General features: G+C 36.6%; 1 protein-coding gene across 1 annotated transcript in view; it reads right to left on the bottom strand.

The window, feature by feature from the left end:
• Window positions 1–25,903, bottom strand: part of LOC103035845 (dedicator of cytokinesis protein 2) — a 117,808-nt gene extending 91,905 nt beyond the window's left edge. The window contains exons 1-21 of the mRNA XM_007228015.4: window positions 25,773–25,903; window positions 20,261–20,344; window positions 19,635–19,675; window positions 19,467–19,522; window positions 19,281–19,377; window positions 18,914–19,062; window positions 18,396–18,531; window positions 17,852–18,009; window positions 17,442–17,523; window positions 17,152–17,287; window positions 16,854–16,929; window positions 16,661–16,737; window positions 15,608–15,858; window positions 14,664–14,762; window positions 14,247–14,319; window positions 11,510–11,613; window positions 10,478–10,664; window positions 9,467–9,564; window positions 9,264–9,353; window positions 8,771–8,871; window positions 6,595–6,729 (exon numbers count right to left, since the gene is read on the bottom strand). Of these exons, the coding sequence (XP_007228077.3) occupies window positions 6,595–6,729; window positions 8,771–8,871; window positions 9,264–9,353; window positions 9,467–9,564; window positions 10,478–10,664; window positions 11,510–11,613; window positions 14,247–14,319; window positions 14,664–14,762; window positions 15,608–15,858; window positions 16,661–16,737; window positions 16,854–16,929; window positions 17,152–17,287; window positions 17,442–17,523; window positions 17,852–18,009; window positions 18,396–18,531; window positions 18,914–19,062; window positions 19,281–19,377; window positions 19,467–19,522; window positions 19,635–19,675; window positions 20,261–20,344; window positions 25,773–25,815 (2,273 nt within the window). The 5' untranslated portion in view covers window positions 25,816–25,903. The remainder of the gene's footprint in view (window positions 1–6,594; window positions 6,730–8,770; window positions 8,872–9,263; window positions 9,354–9,466; window positions 9,565–10,477; window positions 10,665–11,509; window positions 11,614–14,246; window positions 14,320–14,663; window positions 14,763–15,607; window positions 15,859–16,660; window positions 16,738–16,853; window positions 16,930–17,151; window positions 17,288–17,441; window positions 17,524–17,851; window positions 18,010–18,395; window positions 18,532–18,913; window positions 19,063–19,280; window positions 19,378–19,466; window positions 19,523–19,634; window positions 19,676–20,260; window positions 20,345–25,772) is intronic.
• Window positions 25,904–26,810: the final 907 nt, after the last annotated feature.

Raw genomic sequence — 26,810 nt, 5'->3', positions numbered from 1 at the left:
GTATTACTTTGAAAGTCACCTTTCCAGCAAAGAAAGAATCAAACAACCTCAGAGCCTGATGGACATCTAACAATTTAAAGCACACTTTTAAATGTAAAAAATACATGTTTATGTATATGTTTATGATTTATATAATACACAATATGATACTACCATTCTATTGCTTAGTGTTCAAACTATTTAGCAAGAAATATGTTTGGCAAAACATAAAAATTAATATCAACATCATTGTTTTCCACACATACAGCCAATCAGCCATGTTTAGAAGACTTAAAATATCCAACAATAGTGAGTACATACCTCACATTTCTGTGAATAATTTATTATAATACCAACATACCTACATGTGGTATCAAATTCATGATGAATTGCACACATTAAATCTCATATGCTGACCGATAACATATGGGGTAATACTGTGTATATTGCAGCTAAACTATTTTATATTGCAAAATGTATTATATTCATTTCTATGTACTTATTCCTGAAGGGCATTGCCATGTGTGAAAAATGTGGCCACTGATTTCTAAAACACCAACACATCAGGGTTTAATGCAGTGGTATTTAATTAGAATTCAGTATGGTCCAGTTGGAGAAAATTTTGTCAGTCCAAGGTCTGCCATTTTTAACTTGTGCTATATCCAATATACTATCCTATATACTCTATATATACTCTCTCTCTCTCTCTCTCTCTCTCTCTATATATATATATATATATATATATATATATATATATATATATATATATATATATATATATATATATATATACACATCTGATCTGTAAGGTTGTTAAGGCATTTTTTCCCGGCAGTGGAATATTTGGACACATAAAACACCCAATTTGTTTTAACATCTGTGTTAACTGTAAGCCTCTAAATGTGCTTTGATAGATCAAATCTTAATCTGATCACAGCATAGTCTGTGTATTTTATAACCTAGATGCTCATGAGGGCAGGTGAATTGTGAATGTGACGTGATCACATTGATTCATGTCAATGAAGATTTACTACAAGATTTACTACAGCAGCAACCTCTATTCTTCTAAGAGTACTTCTTACTAGATATCAGTGTTGCATAATTAGTTCTTGACGATAAGCAGCCTTCCAATCAATTAAGATAATTCAAAATCTAAAGGTGTTTATACCTCCCATCAAATGGTTGGCACTGGACATGGTAATGCTTAAGTGCATCATTCTAGACTGATTTGTTAACGTCCTCCAAGAGGGATTGGCAGTGATGTCTAAGGAGATTATACACAGCACATTTGCCAGTGTTAAATTAAGATAAATGCACTTTTGCGTACAACCATTGCCTTTGTCTGCAGTGCGTGCCTCTAGTGTCATGTAGGTTTTGTCTAGTAATATATGGATCTTGGGTTGGACATCCATTGTGTGCAGCCTAATATCACTCTGATGCAGTATTGAGAAAAGGGTATATCTGTTGTGCAATTACCACAGATGCACAACCCCACAAATCTAACTGTGTAAAAGCAACAATTACTGTTGGGATAATTTTTAATCCATCATTAAGCTGCATGGCTAAACATTTCAAGCACAAGCAAAAAAAGCATTTTCAACCTAATATTATGTTATTCACTGTAAATTAAATTCTAAGTGTAGTAAGTGCCACTTACTATGTCAGAGAATGGAAACGTTAAAACAAAGCTAATGAAAAATAACCGAATAGAAGCAGCTATTTAAAAAGTGGCTGTACAAATGCTTTTTAACCATTTAGCAAGCACAATGCAGCAAATTCATTTTCTGTGTAAAACTTTGCATTTTTTAAATTTGGTAAGGGGTCTGGATTTGCTAACTTCTGAAGTAACTTCTGTTGCACTTCGTAACAATTTGAACTTTTGACATCAATAGTCAAAAAATTACATTTTGTGACTGTATTGTTTTTAAAAACACTAATACTGGATAAGATCAGTATCAGGTCATACTCACAATTAAGGGGATCATAAGTGTAAGAAATTAAATCGGGGGCAAAATATCCATGATTAGGGCATTCTAAAAATGCAAAGACATCAACAATATTTCTACAAAGGACTTCTGCACATGGGTGTATTCTGCATATAAAGCTAAATGCATGGGAGAGTAACAGTTTTTCAAACTTTCTTGTGTTTTTAAATGGTTGTTTATACTGTGTAGCTATGAAACCATATTGTAAGGAGTTGTACCAGTAACACCTGTATTCATACATAAAACCTGTGGTCTACACAGCACTAAAAGCCTAAAGTGGGGGACCCCCCTTAGAGCTAGAGGTTGGGGTAGAGCTTAAATGCGCTCAAACAAGTATATATACACAGACAGACAAATTTACTGCTGAAGCAGAGTGTTAATCTTGGTTGCCTGTGTGAAATGAAACTGGATTAAAAGGTCTCTTTCACTTTTCAAACTGCAGGACTGACAGCCAGAAGAACCATTTGACCACTTTAATTATTACATTACTATTACATTACATTTGGCAGACGCTTTTGTCCAAAGCGATTGTCAAGTAGCCAAGTTGACAATAGTCAAGTACAATGTAAAATAAGTTTAAAGGTAAAACATCTTTGGATAGGGATAAAAGGAGGTCAAAGGGGAGTAATAGGATAGAGGAGTGAAGGAGGGGAAGAAGGAAATGAGGTTAGAAGTAGTTAGTGTGTTTTAGAGGTATTAAGAGAGTAAGTGCTCTTTGAAGAGCTCTGTCTTCAGGAGTTTCTTAAAGATAGCGAGAGATTCTCCTGATCTGGTAGTGGAAGGTAGTTTGTTCCACCTTTGGGGAACTCTGTATGAGAACAGTCTGGATTGCTTTGTGTGAATGTTTGGCAAAGCGAGGCGACGTTCATTGGAGGAGCGCAGCGGCCGGGAGGTAGCGTAAGCCTTCAGGAGCGAGTGCAGGTAGGAAGGAGCCTGTTCTGTCATCACCTTGTAGGCGATTGTAAGAGCTTTGAATTTGATGCGAGCATCAACTGGTAGCCAATGGAGCTCAATGAGCAGCGGGGTGACATGTGCCCGTTTTGGCTGGTTGAAGACCAGACGTGCTGCTGCGTTCTGGATCATCTGGAGTGGTTTTACTACACAGGCCGGGAGGCCAGTTAGCAGGGCATTGCAGTAGTCGAGGCGTGAGATGGCGACCGCTTGCACCAGGAGTTGGGTGGCCTGTTGCGTCAAGAACGGTCTAATTTTTCGGATGTTATAGAGCGCAAAGCGGCAGGACCGAGCAACTGAGGCCATGGTGCGTGAAGGAGAGTTGGTCATCAACCAGAACACCCAGGTTCCTAGCAACCTTTGTCGGTGAGAGAGAGAGAGAGTCGATACTTATAGAGAAGTTGTGTTGAAAAGATGGTTTTGCTGGTATAACCAGAAGTTCAGTCTTTGAGAGATTTAATTGAAGGTGATGCTCCTTCATCCATGAGGATATGTCAGAGAGACACTGCGATATCCGTGCAGAGATTGAGTGATCTTCAGGTGAGAACGACAGGTATAGCTGGGTGTCATCAGCAAAGCAATGGTAGGAAAATCCGTGTGAGCGGATAACCTGACCAAGAGAGGTGGTGTATATGGAGAAGAGAAGGGGTCCCAGTACCGAACCTTGGGGAACCCCAGTGGATAAGGAGCGGGCTGAGGACAGCTGTCCTTGCCACGACACCTTGAACGAGCGCCCAGTGAGGTACGTTCTGAACCATGACAGCACATTGTCTGCGATCCCCATGTTTGAGAGTATAGTTAGGAGGAAGTCATGGTTGACTGTGTCAAATGCGGCCGAGAGGTCCAGCAGAATGAGCACTGAGGACTGACCTGCAGCTCTGGCAGTTTTCAACGCTTCAGTCACAGACAACAGAGCCGTCTCGGTAGAGTGTCCTTTTTTGAACCCAGATTGGTTCTGGTCCAGAAGGTCATTCTGGGAGAGGAAGCCAGAGACCTGATTTAAAACAGCTCTTTCTAGTGTTTTAGAGAGAAAGGGTAGCAGTGAGACCGGTCTGTAGTTGTCAACCTGGGCGGGGTTAATATGGCCAACAGATGGGTGAGGGTTATTACAAAAGCCACACAGACCTGGAGAGATACAGATTATGTTGACAGAAAAAATAGAAAGAAAATGAATTTACAGAGAAAGTGTGTGAAAGCCTAAAAGAACAGATAAACATCAAAAGTTAAGTTGTAACTGTTGTTCAAAATTCCATTACTTTACATAATGCCATTCCAGTATGCTAGGAAGCATTTTACTGTTGTAACCAAGGTTTAACACTGGGTATATTCACCATAGGCTAGTGTGTAGCTTACCCCTTGCACACCATTCACTTGGCACTGCTTTTCAATAGAGATTATGCACATTGTGTTTGAACACTTAAATAACTTTTTTTAGATTGACCTTGACCTCCACACCTATAGTTTCTGGATGCAGCAATTGCTTGATTGATTTTAAGTGGTGAGTCAAAAGGGTTCCGAGTGGCACAACTGTCTAAGCACTGGTCCTGTTATATGAAGATCATATGTGATTCTCAGTGATCCACAGTCAGTGTCCCAGAGAGCAAAAATTGCTCCCAAAGTGGGTAAAATTGCCCTTCTTCTCAGCATGATGCTAGTCTGACATAACAGAACTAGCAGTTAGTATGATCTGTGACATTGGGAAAACACATAATAGCCACCATCATCCCAGTTCTGGAAGCATTGTGTTAGGTTGTGCATGGGAATTAGAAATTGGAACAAGAAAAAAAAGTACTAAAAGTTAACCAGAGACCAGTGTGCTGTTAAGAAGGTTTTTTAAGATAAAAATAAAAGCAAAGGTTTTACAGGTTTTACTAACTTTATATATAACTTTATACAATCCTACTATCATTGCCTGACCACTCACTTTATGTGTAAAATACAGTCACTATGATAATGAACAAAATACACTGCTTTTTAAATGTGGTATAATGTATTGTCATGTAGAAACCTTGTCTACACAACATCCACTTTTTCACTTTTTGACATAATGTAACTGTGGTCTTCGTAATTTACATTTTGTAAATATTTCATGAAGCACTATAAATATAAAATGACATGAATAAAATCTTTTTACATTGACATCCACTGAAGGTTAAGAAGGTTTCTTCCTTCTTCTCGATAGTAACCATTTTAAAAATGGAATTTTTGTCATGCCAATAAAGCATGCACCCAGAATGCAAAACCGGTGTGAGAAGGTGAGGGAGAGAGAAAGAAAGAACGAGACAGATAAATAAAAAGAAGAAGAAACCCTCTGCATTGCTCCTGGATGCTAGCAGAGCAATCTGTCTTCATCACATCACACTCTCTAATTAACAGTCTTTCTAGTTATCATATGCCTCTGTGCGTGCCGAGCCAGACAATCAATCCATCTTTCTTTTCTGTCGTTTGTCAGTTCAGCCCATCACAAATGCAAATTCAGACACTCATTTTATCATTAATGCCCATTTAGCATTGCAAACACACAGACACACACACACACACACACACACACACACACACAGACACACACACACATACACACAGACAAACACACCTTCATTCACCACTGTTCATTTAGCTGCTGTTCAGTCATCATTGCTTATTAGGCCTATTAACGCTGAAGTCAGCTTCTTCAAAGTTCTGCCACTAAATACTAGTCAGGAACAGGACTAACACACACTCTCTCTCAGACACACTGCTACACACACACTCACTCTCTCTCACACACACACGGAACTACACACACATTTTTTGCAGTGGCATCTGTTCTTTTCTCTGGCCTGTGTGCTGCCACAGCTAAACTGTGTTGGACTATATCTAACAGTGCCCCCAGGAAGCAGAACAAACCTCATTAGTTGTTAGAAGCTTGCTCCTAGGGGCCAAAGGCAGGTAATGCATTCTGAGGAGGGATTTCTGTTGTTTTTGTTGTTCTGTTGTTGTTTCTGTTTCCCCATATCACAAAACAAAAGTTTGTGAAGCCTGTGCGGTCTGAGGATTTAAGCATTTAATTTGCACACTGCAAACTGGCGAATGGTATGCAAGCTTCTATAGCTTGCTAGCCTAGGGTCAAATTTCTACAGAAAATAAAAATATCCCTGTTTTATTGCATCTCAGCTGTTACGTACTTCATACCATTTTATATCTAGTTATCCATAGTGACTTTTGTATGTTTCAGTATATAAGCTTGGCAGTGCTTTCGTGCTCTAGTCTATTCTAACAAGCTTGGGATATTTTCTGAGTGGACAACACAGTTCTGCTGTAAATCACTCTGAATAAGAGAATCTGCTATATGTCATAATGTGAATGTGAATGTTGTTAGGTACATATGCCTCCAATGCAAAAATTAATTAAACTATGAAAATGGTCTACATTTTGTGCTAAACATTTTACTTTTCTCCACTCATGAAATAAAAACAATTTTTTTTATGTATCAGAGTGTGACACTGGAACCCAGATTCCAAAAAAAATGCTTTGCTTTCTTATTAGGAAATAAGGCAGCCACAGCTAACTACTACACATAAGATTTAATAAAACTTTTTGTTGATAAATACCCAAGTTAGCTCCTGATGTTTAATTATACCCTGGAAGCACAAATACACATTCAGTGCATGCACAACAAAACTCTCACACAAACACTCACTGGGAGTAGAGCATGCGGGAGCGGACGATGAATTTGAAAATGTATTCGAGGGCCTTCAAAGTGCGCAGAATGGGCTCGCATGCCTCACCACGGCTGGAGACATCCAGATAGGTCTTCAACACTGACATCAACTTTCTACAGGGGAGAGAGAGAGAGAGAGAGAGAGAGAGATTTTGTTTATTTGCATTTCTGCCAAAACATGTAACAGTGAATAAGAGGAAAAGGGATAAACAGAGCTTTAAGGAGAATAAAGTATAAAATATGATAAATTAACAATTATTATTCCATCATTTAAAAAAAGATATGCATTTTTTCTTTGTATGCATCAGATAACTACATTACTGTACATTTGTGACCTATTTTGCATGTAAAATATGTGTGTTTGTTCATCAGAAGAGCAATTCATGCACACCTTTGTGCCCCAAGAGATGCTCTTTCCTGATAATACTGCAGTTGCAGTAACTGGATTAAACAATAACATTAAAGTACTTTATAAATCCCTAGGCGCGCGCACACACAAACACACCGCCTCCCTGATGGATAAACAGAGAGGGTGTAACACACACACTCTGGGACTCTGATGTAACATGCATTATTTAGATGTTGTTAACCTATTTCCTTTTAATGGGGGTTTAGGTGGATTTTGTTGGGAGCAGAGTTTTATGAAATTCATAATGATGTCTTAGCTCTGTTTATGACATTTAACTGAAGGCCATGAATCATGCTGCCTCCTTTTCTTTCTTTCTTTCTTTCTCCACACAAACAAAGCCTACATTTCAAAATAGAGAGAAAATAACAAAGGTAGAAACAGATGATACCTGCCTAGTGGTAAACTTTGAAAAATCTAAACATGCCCACACTCACACCCACACACAGCAAGCTTACAAACTTAGCAAGTTTACAGCTTATTGTAAAGAATATATAAACACATAATTGAATATAGTGGCCTCCATAAAGTCTGTGACAAAGACCATTTTCCTGGTCTGGCCTTATTTAAGCCTTTCATTTCTCTGAACCATAGTATTTGGGGGACATAACAATGGTCGATTTATTAATGCAGTCATGTTTAGTATTTTTGTTGCATGTAATGCAATAACAGTTTGGAGGCTGTTAACTATCTGCTCTGAAGATGCTTTGTGAAGCCATCTATAGTGCTTGAAATAAGATTACATGAAATAAGATTATCTGCCAATAATGTAGCTGATTCTGAAAGAAAATGCCACATCCATCTCCTGAAGGCTGTTTCTGATCATTTAGACAGATAATTAAGGATTTAGTGAGGATTTTTCTGCATCAGCTATAAGGTCTTTTCCAGTGTGTTTTTTATTCTTAATGAAATTCTAGACAGTTGATCTTGGTAATCCCTAAGTTTGACTGATGTCTCTAGTTTTTCATCTTAATAATAGCTTGTACAGCTTTTGTCATCATAGATAACAATGGCAGCAACAGCCTGTAAAGACATTTAAATTCTATAAGTTTTAAATCAAAAAGTAAAATGCAACAGCTATGATATTGTTGACAACATTTGTTGCAATGCTTGAATTTAGCACATTACTTCAGACTCTACTAGGGCTGCAACGATTAGTCGATATAATCGACAATGTCGATTATTTAAATTTGTCGACTACAAATTTCATTGTCGACTAATCGTTAATTTGTAGCAGTACAGCATTCCACAAAGTGCTGGGGACAGAAGCACAATGGGAGATGGGTAAATGGCTCACTCACACAGTTTACACTGTTTGAGTGTCTTCAAAAGTGCCCAAACACAACAGATTAATATCAATAAATATCAGTATAATCCATGTTTAAACAACATCTGGATATTTAAATCTCACGTTCAGCTGTTTTTCTGTTGTTTTTAGAGATGGAGGACAAGGCAGAAATAATCGTAGTCGACTAATCGAAAAAAAATAGTCAGATTAGTCGACTAACAAAATAATCATTAGTTGCAGCCCTAGACTCTACTATTTTTGGGTACACATTGCCACACAAATCAGGCCTCATGATTGCAGCTTTTTCCTGTGTAACTGAAAAGAAAAGAAGCTCTAATGTGAGGCTGCGAAAGTCACGGATTGAACTACCTCAGTTGAATACTAAAGTGGATCTAACCACACATCAGAAGATAAAAAAGAATGTGTGGGTGTGTTTTCATGTTATAATTATCTTTACTTACTTGTAGGCCAATGTAGCACTAAAGTGCTGTTTAATGTAAGCTTCCAAGACAGTGTTAAAGTGCTGAAATTTCCTGTCTGCAATCAGGCCTATGATGTATATCTAAAAGACAGAGAGAAAGAAAAAGAGAGGAAGAGAGTAAAATGTAAATAAATCATAAATCATAACTCATTTTTATTTAACATACTAGTCTCTAAGCTACCAGGGCATTTTTCATTCTATGGTAGCTGGGGACGGTAGGAGATAAAACATGATATTTTTCCTTCACTAATGTGGAGGAAACTTTAAAACTTTGAAGACGATTTCAAGGAAGTCAAACGTGACTAGATTTAGATGAAAGATACAATGCAAAAAAATATGTTGGCATAGAATGATAAATCACATTTAATATGAGAAGGGATATGACTTAATATTTTCATATTGAAGTCTGATTACTATTTTAAGGTGACTATAATAAAGGTCTGGTAGTGCGTATATATATGTATGTTCCTTACCAGGGCATCAAAGACCAGTATATCATAGTCATCAGTCTGAGAGTGTTCCATCATGATGTTAAACAGAGCATCCAGTGTGTCCTGTAGAAACTGTTCTCACACACAAACACATAGATTTACAAATAAAATAAAAAATAAAAAAACATCTATAACAGTGTAAATAATCTACAAAAACAACCTTCACATAAGTACACCCAACTAACCTTGACAACCTCTTCTCCATCAATGAGTTTAAGGTCCTGAAGGTTGCTTTTGAGCAGTTCTGGCCGAGTTCTCCATTTAAGCAGCCCCAGCAAACCCACTGCAAAACATACAGAGGCACACACCGCATTGTGGGTCTTTATCTCCAGGTCTGTTTCCTGTATGTACAGTATTTTTATTTGTCACAGTATTCAGCCATGTCAAGCCATTGAACAGATACTCCCACCAATTATTACTGTTTTTAGAGTTTTAAACCAAACAATTAAGCAATTAATTGAGAAATCAGCAGATTAATCCACACAGAAATGTTGGATCCAAATCATTAGCTAGAAAATGTACATGCCTTTAAGGGTCAATGAATAATAATATTATTAATAAAAAGAAAGAAAAACAAAACCAAAGGAAGATGAACTGTAAAATTATGTAAAATAAGATTACCAATTATAAAACTGTGAACTTCTTTGGGATTTTTTTAATAACATGAAAAACATTAAACATTAAACCAGGTAATTTCAAACCGTCATGTCTAACATTGTCATCTACAGCATCTATGATAGCAGCAGTAATAAAGCCTTTTCCAGGCTTTGGGCATTTTTCATAACAATGTCATAAAGCAAGGATGACAAATCATTTACAGACCATAACAATATTATAAATGTATGAATATGTATATGCGTGCATATGTGTGTTTGTGTGTGTGTGTGTGTGTTTGTGTGTGTCTGTCCATATGGACCCAGTGGAAGCTGCGCAGTGTGATTGATGATTTTGGAAGATTCATTAATGTGATTAACGGGCTTTCTCAAGAACAGCTGTTACAGTACACCTGACTGTGTGTGTGTGAATGAGAGAGTGTGAGTTAGACGACTCTAGAGGAATTAAAGATTAAATGTTCATTTCACAGCAACAAACCACGCTGTTCTCTCTCTCTCTTTCTCTCTGTCTCTCTCTTTCTGTATTTAATTCTAACAAGCACACACACATATAAGCTCAGCCTGAGCCAGGGACACACATACCGTTTTGTGTGAGTTTGGTGGAGCAGACGAGGGTGGATATGGTGAAGCTGTCCCGTGAGCTGACGGACAGGCCACCCACGCTGCTGTTGTTCCTCATCAATGTGGACCCCTTGTGGACGTCAGTGTGACTGCGCTCAGACGGCAAAGACAGATAGGAGGCCACATCTTCCATGCGCTTACTATCACCCTGAGGAAAGAAAAGAACAACTTACATAACTCTACACTTGCTCTACACTTCATCCCAACATAGCATTTAAAGGTGCCATATTAGACAAAAGACTATACACTCTTTACACATCACCACACTCTGTAGCTTTTCCTAAAAGCACTGGATCGATCATCATTCCAGAGAACATAGTTCCACTACTTCACATCTCAAAGCTGGAGATCTTTATACCCCTCTAGCCATGATTGGTGCCAACATGTTCATATTAATCTGCTCCAGAGACCTGTTCTAAGCACTGTGCTTCTCTAGGAAATAGACAAGCTGTGAGTGTACATATGCAGATCTCTGTCAGCAACAGGTGCAAAGCAAAGTAGCTAAATGCATTCATTAGAAGGGGTACCACAAACATTTGGACATTATTATTATACATAAAGAAATTCACCATTCACAAACACATTTCATTCGATAAACACTGAAACACTTAAATTAATAAGTGAAGATTCTTTAGGCAATTTGGACTCGAAAATATAACCCTTAGAGATAGCAGGATCAATTGGCTACATACTGTGCTGAAAGGCAATTGCATATTTGTATTAGCCCCAATACACTTAGGGATCCAGCTTTATTATAAAATGTATTCTACTGAGTTCTAAACACTTAGACTTACTATGAAACCATAGGGATTTTCTATATGTTAGGGCTTCACAGATCTATGATCAATAAAAACCCTCAAAAAGCCCTAATTTAGTTTGGGTATTGCCAGAGTTATTCTCCAATACCTGAAGGCTGCTTACATGCAATGCTAAAACCATTTAACCAAGTGCAAATGTGTGTTTTTGTATATTGCATGTATAGTGCTTATTTACCTTAAACACCACCAAGTCGTGTGTTCCGTCCTTTAGCACTGTCCCATCTTCCTTCATTAGTCGCACAAATGCCATGGCAAAGTTTTTCTCACTCTTGTCCTTCGCTACACAGACAGAGAGACAGGAGAAAGTACAGGAGAAATGTATGTGTTAGACATCCTGCACATTATCCCATTTTTTTATTTGAATATGGTCGATCGACTTTATATTGTGTCTGAATTTCAAAAAGAACCAAACCAATTTACACTGGTTTATATTGAGAGTTATCACTGTTGAGATACAATTTTTTGTGTGATAGCAATGTTAAATATGTTTTAAAACAGAATTAGCATTTCTTGTGGGGGGGCCCACAAGCGTAATTTGTTATTTGAGTCATCTTTAAATACATGCTTTTCTTTGTTGTTTTAAAAGTTGAGAGATACAAAACAGTAATTGTCAGTAAAAGAAGAATGTGGTCCAAGCTGGTGAAGTACTATTGGACTTTACTTGAATATGTTCTTGTATGCATTGCCCAGCCTTCTTAACCAGAGTTACATAGTAAAGTTAGCAGTGTGCCAAGAACTGAGTAGAAACAGTAGGAATATTATTCTCCCTTTTACAGACCACTAAACAATCAACATCATTTTGAAACTGATATTTTAGCCACAAATGCTGCGTAACGCTCCATAGCAACTGTCTTTAAAGGTTAAAAAACAAACCTGTTTTCAGGAAACCTAAAACAATAGCAGCCAACAGAAAGGAAAGAAGAAGCTTCTTCTGCTTCATTTGCTCTGATCTTTTGAGCTTGACTGAGTCTGACTCTAGAAAGACAGCATGCTCTGACTTTAGAGCAGAACTTGTGCCTCTTTCATATCAAGCAGCTGCCATGTTCAGCAGGCTCTGAACCTCCCACTTCTGAGTGAAGATTTAAGGGTTGTGGAAATGTCATGCTGAGGTGAAATGCAGTTCATAAATAGAGTATGTATGCATTTCAATCGAATAGATTACTTGACAGGTCAAGTAGTTTGAGCATGCTGATGTAGTATCTCACGAAAGTGAGTACACTCCTCGCATTTTTGTAAATATTTTATTATGTCTTTTTATTGGACAACACTGAAGATATGACGATGGTCAGCGCATAGCTTGTATAACAGTGTAAATTTTCTGTGCCCTGAAAATAACTCAACACACAACCATTAATGCCTAAACCCATGGCAACGAATGAGAATTCTATGAAAATGGCCAAAGTGTCAAAATTTTGTGCAACTCTCTTGGGCATGTACTTTACTAGAGCTTCTTATGTTGCCACTAGAATTATTGCCCATACCTCCATGATGACAACTGGTTAATATTAAAGATCTTGTGCTCCTCCACCTTTCGTTTGAAAATGCCCCACAGATGCTCAATAGTGTCTCGGTCCGGAGATATGCGTTTCCAGTCAATCAACTTTACTTTAGCTTCTTCTGCAAGTCAGTTGTCATTTTAGAGCAGTGTTTGGGGTCATTATTATGTTGGAAAACTGCTATGCGGCCCAGTTCCTAGAGGGAGGGGATCATGCTCTCATGCCATCTTTGTGGAGAGCAATATTTCTGTTTCTCTTAAAGATTCTGTTTCAAGAGTTTTTTGCCATGAAGTGCCATGTTGAATATCCTGTGGCCAATATGAGAGAACAAATTCAATGCACTCAAAATAAAATTGAACCCTTGTGCGATCTTAACATTCTGTTTACTACCCTTGTCCTACGGGTCAAAAATGATGTGTGTGATGGTGTGATGAACAGGAGAAAGGTGGATGGGATGAAATGTCCTAGACATGGGCAGCTAAACACACTGTTGGCCCTAGAGTCATCCTTATGATGTTTGCTGTGTGTATTAGAGAGAGTTTGTGTGTGGCCTTTATACTTTTTTCTAGTGTTTAAATGCTTTTATATTTCATGGGTCAAAAATGACCCATAAGACAATCTTTGTACCCTAGTGGTGTACAGCCCACATGGAAACATAAACAAAAACAAAGTTCTTTCTAATGATGGGTGCCTTTAGGAAATTTAAAAAATAAAAGTTGGAAAAAGATAGTTTAAGCTATTTTTTTCTACAGCTAAACATATAAAGATATAATAAAATATTTACAAAATGCAGGGGGTTGTTCTCACCTTTGTAGAAATACAAACACTGAATATGGTACTAAAGTTCAACAGAGTGAAAGTAGTGAGAAAAAGAAAGGAGAACCCACAGTGCAAGCCATGAATTTCAATAATGTTTTATACATGTCCTCACAAACTTTGATTGAAAACTCATTGTGTAGCCCCTACTTCACAAATATAGGGAGGAAGATGAGAAAGACAAAATAAGAAGTGTATTTTTAGCAGCAAAGCCCCCACCCTAAGCTAGGCTATCTTTAGTAAGACAGTAAGCTAGACAAGCAAATGTTTAAGGCAACACCTTTTTAATTTTATCTATTGCTTTGTGATTACATCATTTTTTTTACTCTGGAAAAAACTCAAAGTTTAGTTTTAAAATGTTTTTTTCAGAGTAAAGTGGCCCAGTTTGAACATAGCAAATGTAGCTTTGAAATATTTATTATTTCAAATTAATATTGTCGCAAACAAACAAGCAAGTTCTACTTTGAAGTCTATCTTAGTGTTCTGCCCAGCCAAGGGCTTGTCCAACAAATTACTACATTAATAGAACAAACCTTCAAATTTTGTTGTATACTCATTTAAATGAAAATTAAATAAAAACGGCCACAACCCAATACTCACACTCTTGGGAAGATCGATGGCGGAACATAAACCGCAGGTGAATCCTCTGCATTTCTTCCAAAGGTATCGCCACCTATATGTAGAACATCCACGTTACCATAGTGAAAAACTCAGTTTACTCATTCTGATTGGGGATTTACCAAAATGCTTTCAAAGTTCACTATTTTACTCACAAATAATGGTTTTAAAGTTAGCAAAAAATCTATAAAAGACTAAGCCAAACTCTATTTTACTGATAATACTATCTAAATGCTAGAGATCAATTAGTGCAATTCAAATAGTTGTTGGGATTACATTTTTCTATTAATTTCTCTGCTATAGGTTCTGGTTAAAGCATTCCTTTCTCAACAGAGTTTCTAAATCTGCTTTAACTAAGCTTTCCAGTAAATAAGTAAGAGAACAAACAAACAGGCCAACCTTGAAGGTTTCCATCCAGCGAGGTTGTTTAATCTGGTAATAGATGACTGATCTGTATTCGTTCACTGGTTGATCCCCTGCTCCTAAACAGATGGCGTTCTAAAGAGAAAGATCAAGAAGGAGCTGTGTTTTCAGTCATTTTTCCAGACTTTCCAAATAGCCTCCACCTTCTACTGGTAGAATTACATATCAAAGATGAATCTCTTAGATGTGAAGTACAACTGGGCTGAATTTCATCGTGCAGAGCACGTGTTCAGTAGTGTGTGTATTCAATATCACACAGACTGACTCTGTGTTCACTCTACTTCTCACAGATACACATATGCACCCAAAAGCAATTTATATGTGAAAGATGATGACAGAGATTGCAGCAGGGATCATTGGCTTTTATCTAAAAATCTGAGACGATCGATCCTCCAACACAAAGCTGTGTACGAAGAGCACCAAGATAGATCTAAACTGCAATACAAGGGAATCCTCCCCTTGAAATTATAACTCTGGAGTCTTGGAAAAAAACTTTCACATCGTGATTTTAATGAACCAAAAATACCTGAAATATGAAACTCAACAACCGTTTGGTTTATTTTTTGTGCAATACTCCAAATGTACCTGATTAGCCACAGGATTGCTGAACCATTTTTAACATCAAATGTAAGAATTTAAAAACATTTTAAGAGCATACCATAATACTCTTATACCATAATCAGAAATACACAAATTTGCATTAAGTATGGGGATGGGATGTTTTGCAGATGGTTAAACAGGTAAGCAATACTAAGGCTGTAAATCACCATGGGGTTTTAAAAAATGACTGGATGAACAGTAATGTTTTCTGAAGCCTGCTGGCGTTTGTACTTGTACTATGATTTCAAATTTGATGTTTATATATATATTTATATATATATTGAGATTTCTGTCTTATTATATATTATGGTCACACTCACTGGCACAATCTTTCCTTCCTCATCACATACAAGCATGATGACCTCCACATTCTTCTGTGTGGTTTTATTGTACTTGTCGAAGTCTCCAGAGTGCAGTGTGAGGTAGATGTCATTGCGGATGTCTCCTGGCATGATTATCTCGGGAAAGCCCAGTTTTCGTGCCACCACTGTGCTTCGGTCTACTAGGTGAGGGTATTCCTTACGGATTTGGACAATGTCACCCACCAGCGCCTTCATCGTTACCCACAGCCCTGACATACAACAGATTGTACAAAAGGACAAGATGGTAAGACATGTAAAAATATGCAGATCAGACCTACTATTTTTCTACACAGTGTCGATTCTGTAATGGGCAACCACTTGCACTGAGCTACGCTGCTATAACAATTTACATATAATTTGTACAGGTAATCTATTCAGCTCAGTGGTATTTTGTACCACCCCTTACTATACATCAATGTGGCATTGTTGCAGAACTTTTAGTAATTTAAGTACTACTTTAATCTTTACTACTGTGGTAGAATAAATGTATTACCCTAGAAATATATGAAATTACTTATTTATCAACATCAATTTGATATGATTGTGACTTTGATTGAGTCCTTCAAAAACGTGCCTACAGTATATTATATCTGACATGACTGGCCAATCTCTGATGTAAGTAAAGACCACTTTAACCTCTGTCCATCCAATATGAAGAACAAAGGGAATTAATGGGAGTTATAAAATGGAAATTCATACATTCATTTTGGTTCTATACCTCCCCCTTTCTCCTATTCATTCTCTCTCTCTCTCTCTCTCTCTCTCTCTCTCTCTCTCTCTTTCTCTCTTTCTCTCTCCCCTTCTTTCCCCCAACCTTTTTTCATCTAGCTGGTGTTAATGAAAGCTATAAACCTTAGCTCTTGTCTCTCTAAGGTAGACCATTACAATCCAGACCCTTGCTCCTTCACTGTCTGTATGAAAGGTTATTAGACGCTATGGTGTAATAAGCCCTTAGCACAGAGAAATAACATTGCACTGTATGGGAGAAATAACCATAGCATTTTATTGTACCCTGGCCTCCACTGTCTCCTCTGGAAGCCGTCACCTTGTTCAAGAGTGTGTGGAGAAAGTCATTCTCTGTCAAGACCCTATAAGATATACATGGAGGAAAAAGAAAACAGTATGGTAAACTGCATCAAAATAGAAGAGAAGAGAAGAGAAGAGAAGAGAAGAGAAGAGAAGAGAAGAGAAGAGAAGAGCTTACGGGTGAACAGGGATGAAATGTTGTTTTTCCTCATCACATTCCATCTTTCCTTTGATTATGTCACTGATATCCATCACTAAAAAGAAACAACAGTATTGGCTTCGCAACTAAACATTTTCAAGCAAGGCAATGTCTAGCTGGGCAAATATTAACCTAAATAAAATATCTTATTGTTATGCTTATAAATCTAATTATTGGTTTTAATTTAGGCATACAAAATAAGCATAACACATCACTTCAATCCCATTCAATCCCAATGTAATAAGCAGGGGCTGTACTCTTCGTCTTCTAAGTATACCTGCAACCCCGAAGGGCCTCCGCAGTCCATTGGTAAACTTCTTAGTGCTGGTGTCTTTTAATTCCATTCTCCCAACTCGCACAATCTGGCATATAAGATAAATCTTCTCTCTGTTCAAGTCTTTGTTGCCTAAATCCTACAGAAAGAAAATTACATTTTAAGACTTATGTCTCAAAAGCTTTGAAGGTTGCCAAAATGTCTTCTAATTATACTTTTACAGTTATTTACTATTTGGTACTGTGTGTTTGATCCAGTGAGTGTGATAACGGTCCCCTCTAGTGTTGACTTACAGTAAAGACCACCTTCAGGTTGTTGAGCATTTCAACATCTTTAGGAAAACCTTTATCTCCCCATCTCACCAGATAGTTCTCACTGCAAAGACAGGGAGGGAGATTATTAACAATTGTTCCCTTGTTTTTTTTTTTTTTTGCTTTACTTTATTCTTACAATCCATTTTACTTCTACTTCATATATTTATACAAATATCGTGCTACGCACCATATACAATAAAAAATGGCCCAGGTCTACTCTTATTGGAATTAATTTTGACATGTTTAGCCAAAGTAAAAGTACAACAATAAAGTAGAAAATCAAAAGTCAAGGCAACACAAGGATGAGGATAATTTTAGACAGATTACAAAATTAAACTGAGACAAACAGTTTTGTTAAGACCTTGGAAGCATCACTCTTTCCAACACACCTGATAATGACTTGTTTGTTGGGGTCGTACAAAGACATAAAAAGTTCAGATTCTTCTCCAATGCGACAGACAAAGTTGCGTACAAAGACATAAAGGCTGTGTGTGGGAGAGGACTGGATCCGTGCTGAGACTCCAGAATGATCCATCTGGACATTAGACTATAACAAGAAGACATAACAATCAGTCTGAGATGCAGTTGTTTAGATTAAAATCACCCAGACAATCATCTGACCCACAATAATCAGTGCCTGATTGGACTGTGATTGACTCCAGCTTAGTCATTTTTTCACCCCACTGGAAAATGCCAGCTGTCTTTTACAATGCATGAATATTTTATAGTGAATGCATGTTGAACAGAGTATATGTTATGTTGTTGTTTTTTTTATCTCCTTCATTTAAAAAGTAACCAGTGAAACATTTTACTGCTGCAAAACAAAGTGATGACCAACATTTTAGCATTTGCCATCAGAAAAGTCCATGGAAATGTTTACTTTAGCCGTTCTTTTAATTAAAATGCTGGTATAGCTTTTTCTTTTTCTCCAACCTGCTCTTCTTTGATGCGTTCATTGATGGTTGCCGTTGCATCTTCATGAGCTCTAAACAGGCTGATGACACTGGCATTATCAGGGTCCAAAATATTCCCATTAACATCCCTCACTACCAGGTCCAGCTCCAGAATCCTGCACACATGTAGAGATTAAACATAAACTACACTGAAATTATCAGTGGAAAAAAAAACTATTAGAATAGTTCAATAGAATGTAAATACACAAGCATTGTGGCCTGTGATGAAAGGCTTGTATCGCGCCCTTCTCAAGCGTGCAATTTTGCTTTAGGCTACTGAGATAGACAAAAGTTGAACTAGTACAATTTTTTCTATATTTTTTTCTATAACCCAAAAGATTTTGAAACTTGTTTCTATAAGTCTTAGCAAGAAACTAGATATCAACTAGTTATCATTCAGTTCTAAATCATATGTACTTATGCAAGTGAAAAACAAATGCATATTGGTGTATTTAATGGACAGACAGAATAAAACAAAGAAAGTCAAAGACACAGTACTTGTTTCCATAGTCAATTTTAGACGTGACTTTCTGTTTGAGTTCTTTAAACTCATCGCCAGGCAGTGTGCCAGAAAGCAGCTGAGAGCGCCACTCCATCAGATCCCACATCAAACCCTGCACCTGCTTAAACCTCTCCTTCTTATTTGCCTAGAGAATCAGAAACACAATCTTTCATTATTCAGGGGGTAGATTATTCAAAATTCATCAAGGAAAAACAGACAATGTTACATAATCTAAAACTTATGCTGAGTGAGTAAATTTGCCAGTTTCAATTGAACACTAATAGTGTTCATATTTAATCATTTTTTTATCCACAGTACATTTACATACGAACATGTACATATCATACAAACAAAACACATTACCATAAACAGCTGTTTCCAGATAGTTCCCCATTCTCTCAGTGTAGTGGTAACCTCCTTTACCAGGGGCATCTCAGCAGAGGTCACAACCTCATCATCTCTACAGACATAGAAAAAAAACAAAAACAAATGAGAAAACTGCCACTTAACCAGTAAAACCTTTGTAAGTAAATGTAAAAAATCACTCACCCCCTTTTTTCAATAATCACCTCCTTCAGCTCAATAAAGCTTGCAGGAAAGGCTCCCTACAAAACAAAGATTTTAAATTTATGCATATGACAGCCACATCTGAATACAAAGTACAAGAACAAGAAAATTAGATACAGCTACAGGAACAAAAGCAGGATTTCCACTTACTTTCTGATCCTTGTTCCGGGTCAAGTATCCCTTATACCAGCCTAAAATAATGACAGAATTCAATTACATGCTCCAGTTAGATGTGTGCTTGTATAAATATACCCTATCTATCTAATTAGGAACCAAAACAACAGTGTTTTATATGGTTGTGGTTTCTTAAATTATGCCATTGGTTGCTGGGAAGTTTACTAAGTCATTTAAGTGAATTTCAGGTGAAAAATCTACATCACTTTCTTTTTTGCTTTTTAGGACACTCAGCGCTGAGGCTTCCACTTCGTTGTTCTGAATTTGGTTCAGGCTCATTTAGCATAAAAACCTTAAAATGTCAAGTGGTTCAGCGGACCAAATCAGTAAAGCTAAATGGTGCTTAGCCCTTTTTTTGGGTCAGAACAAAAGGCCCGCTGGCTCTATATGGCAGGATTTATGATACTAAACATGAATAAAGACAGCATTTAAAGCTGGTAATCCTAGTGGGTTTCCCTGACGTCTGAATGTGGCTCAGTGTAGGATCTATGTGTTTACAGTTTATGTGACATACGAAAGCAACTTTAAGCAACACTTTTTAAATGATCTTTCTAACTTATTGAAAATACTATTATTGTTTCAATACTCCTTTAAAATCCTACCTTCAGATGCCTCCTGTATGTACACTGTCTCACCAACCACAAGAGAAAGCTGCTTCTCTCCTTTGCCTGTGAAATTCCATTTAACTACAAAAGAAAAGAGAGAGTTAATATTTATATGTTATCTTAATGCTTCAGCTGCTTCAAACAGAAACCCACACCACAAAGCATCTTTTACAATATAAAAGTCTATCACTGTTAACTATACTGGCAATTCTGTCATCAGTCTGATGGTTGATTAATTTTTTTTTTTAAACAACATACATATTACAAATTTTGAAATAATATTATTGGAAAATATACAGTAAAGCAGGCAGTCTTTTATAGAAGTGGCTTTTGCATAAAAGCAATATTATGTAACAATTTCTTTCTACTATTACATATTTGCTCAATATAAGTAACTAAACTAACTTACAACTTAAAAAAGTGTTAAACAACCCAGAATATGTTTCATAATTTAGATTCTTCAAAGTAGATGACAACTTTGCATATCATGGCATTTTCCAGGTAGTCACCTGGAATGAATTTCAGTTAACAGCTGTGCTGAACTTTTTTAATTACTTTCACGTCCTCTTAATGTGTTTGAGGTTGGAAACTCTGATTTGTAGATAAACCCAGAGTTTACCAGTAAGGGTTGTGTCAGTAACAAGAGGTCAATAAATTGATGCAGACAGTTCATATTGTAAACTGCTTATACTTTTGTTATTGCTACAACACTTTAACACTTGCAGTTTGTTATTAGCTAAATAATAAAATCACTAAATATATGTGAAAAATGTAAAAGTCTAGTATAATTCATGATTCCAATGGGGGAAAAAAACATAACTCAATAATGCTTATTGCCCCATCTTATTTGCTTCATTTTCTTGGAGTAGGGCAAAACAAACCCTCATGTTTTTTATGATAAAAGACCAAAGGTATGAACAAAATATTTTTTTATAATGGCATCCATTTCCACCCTACCAAAAAAACACAGGAACGCATGTCAAGTCGTAATTACAATCTCCAACCTCGTAAGTAGGAATTTCCAAGGAGGACTTGAAGGCAGCATTAGCTAGGTTAACTGTTACCCACTAAAGTTGGCCAGCATTAGCCTAGCTAACTTAAGAAATAGAAATAACAGCTTTCCTTCAATTTTTACCAAAGTTAGCACTAAGTTAGGTTAGCTAACCTAACCTACCTCAGTATATAACTTTGCTAGTATAACCTTATCTAATGCTAGCTAGCTAACCTAGCTGTAATAGCTTTCTAAATTAGCTAGTAAGCTAACGCTAACAAGGTTAATTGGCTAACGTTAGCTTTCGCGTTTCTGTGTCATGACAAGTTAAAAGGATCTAACTTTTGTTAAATTAACGTAAACGCAACGTACAATATATCCTATTTACGTATCTAAGGACAATACCTGTGGTAAAAACGTTACGTTAGTTAGCTAGCTAGCCAGCTAACCCTACACAGAGTATTCCACTTAGCTTAGCCTTTAGCTGAGTTTCCGTTACATTTTGAATTTGAACTGCGCGCGCGGACTGTAGCAGAGCCAGAGCTGTTTTATTGAGAGACCGCCCACTTCCCAGCTTCCCCGGTATATCAGTAAACACCCGCACACCGCTAGAGGGAGCCAGCGAGGGAGTCCTCAATAAATAATGGTGAATGGAGATAAACGGCTTAAAATGAAAATCAAAAATAGAAATTAACTTCTTGTCGTCCATATATCTTTAATTTTAGAATGAATTAAATTTTAGAATTAATTAATTTTTAAAATGAATTATTTTTGCTAAGGAAGCAAAGGAAACGTAACTTAATCCTTTATCTCCACTTTTCTACAGCAAATGTACTACTAAGTGCTGACATTGTTATGATGATGCTGGAGCAGACATGTATAAAGTACTAGAGATCCAGACTTAGAAGAGTAAAAGTGCTTTATTCAAAAAGTGACTTGAATAGATGTTGAAGTGTTCTGTAAGCAGCACACTTAAGTGAAAGTACTAAAGTATTCAACTTTATTTTGTACTTAAGTATTGTAAGTAGTTTATTATAAATTTTACTACTCAAATACTGAAAAGTAAAAAAAAAGTTTTAGGTAGTTATTTTAGAAAGTGACAAAAGTTTAAAATTACATATTGCAGGCAGGCAGCAGAGTGAAAGGCAGAAAGTGAGCAGTGGGGTCTTCTTAAAAGAGCAGCTGAATTGCTTAATTGCTTGAGCCAGCTTTATGCAACCTGACAGTGCAATCTACTGTTTAGGTGATAGTGTGGTTTAAGAATTATTGGTAACAAGTCTAGCATTGTAACAAGTAACAATGCAGCACATAAAAACTGTGTCAGAGTAAAATAATTACACTAATGGAAAATATGTTGTAAAGTAAAAGTGAAAGTAGGACAAAAAATAATACTCCAGTAGATACACATACAGCATTTTAGTACTTAGATACAGTAGTAAAGTAGTTCTACTTCGCTGGAGTTAAAGCCAGAGCTTATTTAAGTTAAAATATACTTATAACTAGAGTTTAAAAGCTTTAAAAAGCATGTCTGCTGTACTGAAACATTTGATGTTGTTATGTATTGAGACAATTAGAACATATTTGAGGATAAAAACTATAATTTTGCATTTTAAAAAATGTATTTGATTTCATATGATGGCCATTTGCGTTGTTAATATCAATATCAATATCAGCCATTTGGCAGATGTATTAAAAGGTAAGTGGTTCAAAAGGCAGTATAATAACAATGGGGTAAATTAATACTTTGATATACCTGGGATATTTTATGGGACCTCACAGTTCAAACTGATAAATCATCAGTCAGTTAAGATCAGGTGTCAGTGCTGAGTAAAAATCAAACTGGTCCCACATAAGAATTCCCTACACTGATGTGTGATAGAAATAGCACCATAGAACTGTAGGGAGAAAATGTCTGTAAAGTATATTTATAGGCTATTGACTGACTCATTTTACTTATAAAATAAAGACTTAGTTATTTATTTAAATTTGCATTGCTTAGACAAATGGTAAACAAAATACAACCACTGAACCACTGAAGGCCCATATATCACTATTGCACATATTTATTATATCCAGACTACAAACAATATTCAGAATAATTCATAATGTCAAGCATCTAATATAATCTTTAAACAAATCTAATATGTAAACAGAGCACCCAGTGTTACAAACAGTCTATGTAGCACTCTATAAACAGCCTTCAAACCTGGACAGACAACACATGTTTAATAGGTTTGAAATGGAAAGGGTATTTAACCCCAAGGCCTGTTTATAGTCAGCTGTGTGCCAGTTTGTTGTTAAGTCCCAGTGCAATACTGGGAGCATAATCGACTTTGTGACTGTGAGAGAAAAGAAGAGAGAGAGAGAGAGAGAGAGAGAGAGAGAGAGACTACAGCAATAACATATTAATCACAAATGAAAAAAAATAGAACACGATACAATTTACTTTAAAGTATAATTGAGGTTTGAATGCATGTACAATTCTACAATTCTAATTCACATTTGTTAATCTATTTGTTTAGCTTGAACTGTATTGTTGTATTCAAAGTATATGTATTCATTACAGTAATCAAACCGTTGACATCTGATCCCAGCCAGGTTTGTAAGCATTCTGTGCCGAACAATTTCACTGCTTCTTTTAAACCACTGACTGTATATTAGTATGGCCAGTGCAGTGTCTCTCCAAAGTGAAATAACCAAACGTCTAGCACCTTTGTGCACTGGCTGTAGTGTGGGTAGTTGCTCTGTCAAATTTAATGACAAATCAGACAATTTATACCTAGGAATGAATAGAATAACAGATATGGGTGGAAGAGACATACACCCAGACCCTCGTGTTTTCACAGACATCTGCACATGATCTGAAAACAGCATAACAAAAATGGCAGAAAACGAGGTCTTTGTGGCAGACTTTGTTTTAAAACGTTAGTTTCCCTCTGTGTTATTTGTTTTGTTTTGTTACAATGTAAAGTGTAATATGATTGATTAATCAAAGCATTTGTCCATGTATCATATTTCCAATCAAAAGTACAGAGTGATTTAAAAGTCGCATGACACTCTTTTATTGCAGCCTAGGCTTTGGCATGCAGCTATGGTCTAACTGTAATACAGCTAGAAATGTATGATTAGTGGAACATTATGTGATAATTGTGATTGTTATGTTTTTTAGTTCCTAGAAAGTTTATATTTACCTTTTTAACATCTATATTGTCCCTTCAATTTAAACTATTTAATTAGAGTCAATTAAAAACATTGTGTAAGAAACGGTTTTGTGACACAAACTTTATTACACCAACTTTAAAAAAAAAAAAGTTCCTGCACCATGATTTCTGTATCGTTACAGCCTAATCTTCCTAGAACATTTGGGAAAATAATTATTTATGTTCCTATAACGTTATTTGCTAAGAAACTATGTCTGTAAATTAGTCAACAAATCCCTGATCAACAACAGTGGCCTGATTATCTACACTAACCATTTTTTTTAACATTATTCATGATAAAAAAAAAACATTAAAAAGTAAAATGGTGCCAGTGTGTTCATCAACAGTACATACACACCTATAGACAAACACACACACACACACACACACACAGGCAGTGCATTTCTGCACTTCTTAGTTCGTTGGCCTACTTCCTCTCTAGTCAACTTCCTTTGTGAGACCACATAAACACACATACAAACGGCTATCATGCCTCATGACACAAATCAATACATTTTAGCTCTTAAGTTAATTTAAAACATTCAGTTTTAGATCAGTTTTTCAGAGCATAATAAAATAGAGCTGTAAAGCTAGTAAAGCCACGTCGTATGTAAATATTCAAAGTATCTTAGCATCCCCGCAATCCATGCACTGTTTGGGCAAAGATTTGATAAGACTGATTACACTATGAACTTTATTGCATCACAACCCAAAAATGCATACCTCAAAATGCTTTATTTTAATCCTCATAAACACAACCTTCTTCAAATGTCAGCATTTAAGTTTACATGCTGACCTTTAGTCTTAATGCATAACGGCTATTCTGGTACCTGTGTGGTGTAGTGTGGTGTGCAATTTTATACACACAGTTTCATTCAAACATGTTGCTTTAATTTAATCTAGCAATAATCTACCTGTATTTTTTGTTTTGTTTTACCAAACAGCAAACAGCTTCTATTTGTGCATGCAGCAGAGCAGTGATCATAAACTACACACTGAAAACCACACACGCACACACACACTCACACACACACACACACACAAATTGACACACATCGAGACCATTTGTAAAACCAAGCCAAAGCACATCATTATATATCTGCATTCACTAGAGAAGTTTTGCACTGCAGTCTGAACTTCTTATTTAAAGCTAATGCTTTGTCAATCACTCCATCGACCAACACCTGCCCACATCCTGTGAAGCAGGAAGCACAGTTAGAGTCCACAGACCCTGCCTTAAGGGCCCTTACTGATGCACACACATTGCTCAAGCAACAATCCTGCAATTTTTAAACACATACAGCACATACACACATACCAACTCCATATCGCTCAGTTTGGGTCCTGGTCCATGGAGCCATGGCGGAGCCAGACAGCGCTTAGCCTCAGTCAGCCTCTCAGCACCTCCAGTTCCTCCTTGCACTCGACTGCTCAGTACTGTCGCTCTTTTTTTGGTGTGTATGTGAGAAAACGAGAACGAGGTGCTCCTCCCTCTCTCTTCCTTCCTCCTTTCAACTTTACTCATATGTAGTCGCTTGTAGACAGACGCTTTTAGACACTTTTCTTCAGGAACTTTTCTTCAAGAAAGCCTCGGACTGGACAATGGTGTCAAGAAAATCATACAATTTCCACTTAGACCGATCCGAAATAGGTTTTCAAGGACTGTAGTGCAACTACCTGTCTCTTGAAAACATAATCTATATAGATGGATGATGCATAGCTAGTTTGTCTAGACAAGACATTCCTCAGAGGTGTATGCTTGGCCCCCAGTATTAGTCCCTGCACACTCATAATGCAATTTTTAACCCTAACTTCCCCTTTGAATAAAAACCTTCAGAATAGCATGCTTTCAGAACAATAAAACAATGTACAGATATCCAAACACTTTACCAACATGGAAATTCAATATATTAATTTGTTTCCTTATATGTTTCCTCAATAGAAAATATTGAGACAGCTGTGGGTGGTGTTTTAGCCCTATAATAAATGAGAGTTTCTCTCTAAAGCTTTCGGTTGCAGTAATTGTTGTGTTTACTGGTCTAAAGTTGATGAGTCATGACTGTTAGTAACTCTTGTGAAAGTTTTGATATGTGTGTTGAGCTGATTGCTATTGAAGCTTTTATTTTGTACTTCACCATGAAGTAAGTTACTATAGCTACTTTTGATGTGTTGATTTTAGTAAGTATACTGATTGCCCTCAAAAGTTAAGAACATGTATCTGTTATTTACTTTTCTTTTACTTTTACTTTTCTTTTTTTTATTTCTACTATTTAAATATACTTTAAACACAGTTTTATTTACTCAATTTAGTTTAGTGTTGTACTGACTTTTAAGAAACCTAATAACAATACACTTT

The sequence above is a fragment of the Astyanax mexicanus genome, chromosome 2, assembly GCF_023375975.1.
Source record: "Astyanax mexicanus isolate ESR-SI-001 chromosome 2, AstMex3_surface, whole genome shotgun sequence".
In the NCBI taxonomy this organism is placed as follows: Eukaryota; Metazoa; Chordata; class Actinopteri; order Characiformes; family Acestrorhamphidae; genus Astyanax; species Astyanax mexicanus.
Note: the sequence above shows the minus strand (reverse complement) of the source record. Positions and strands in the feature narration are given on the sequence as shown.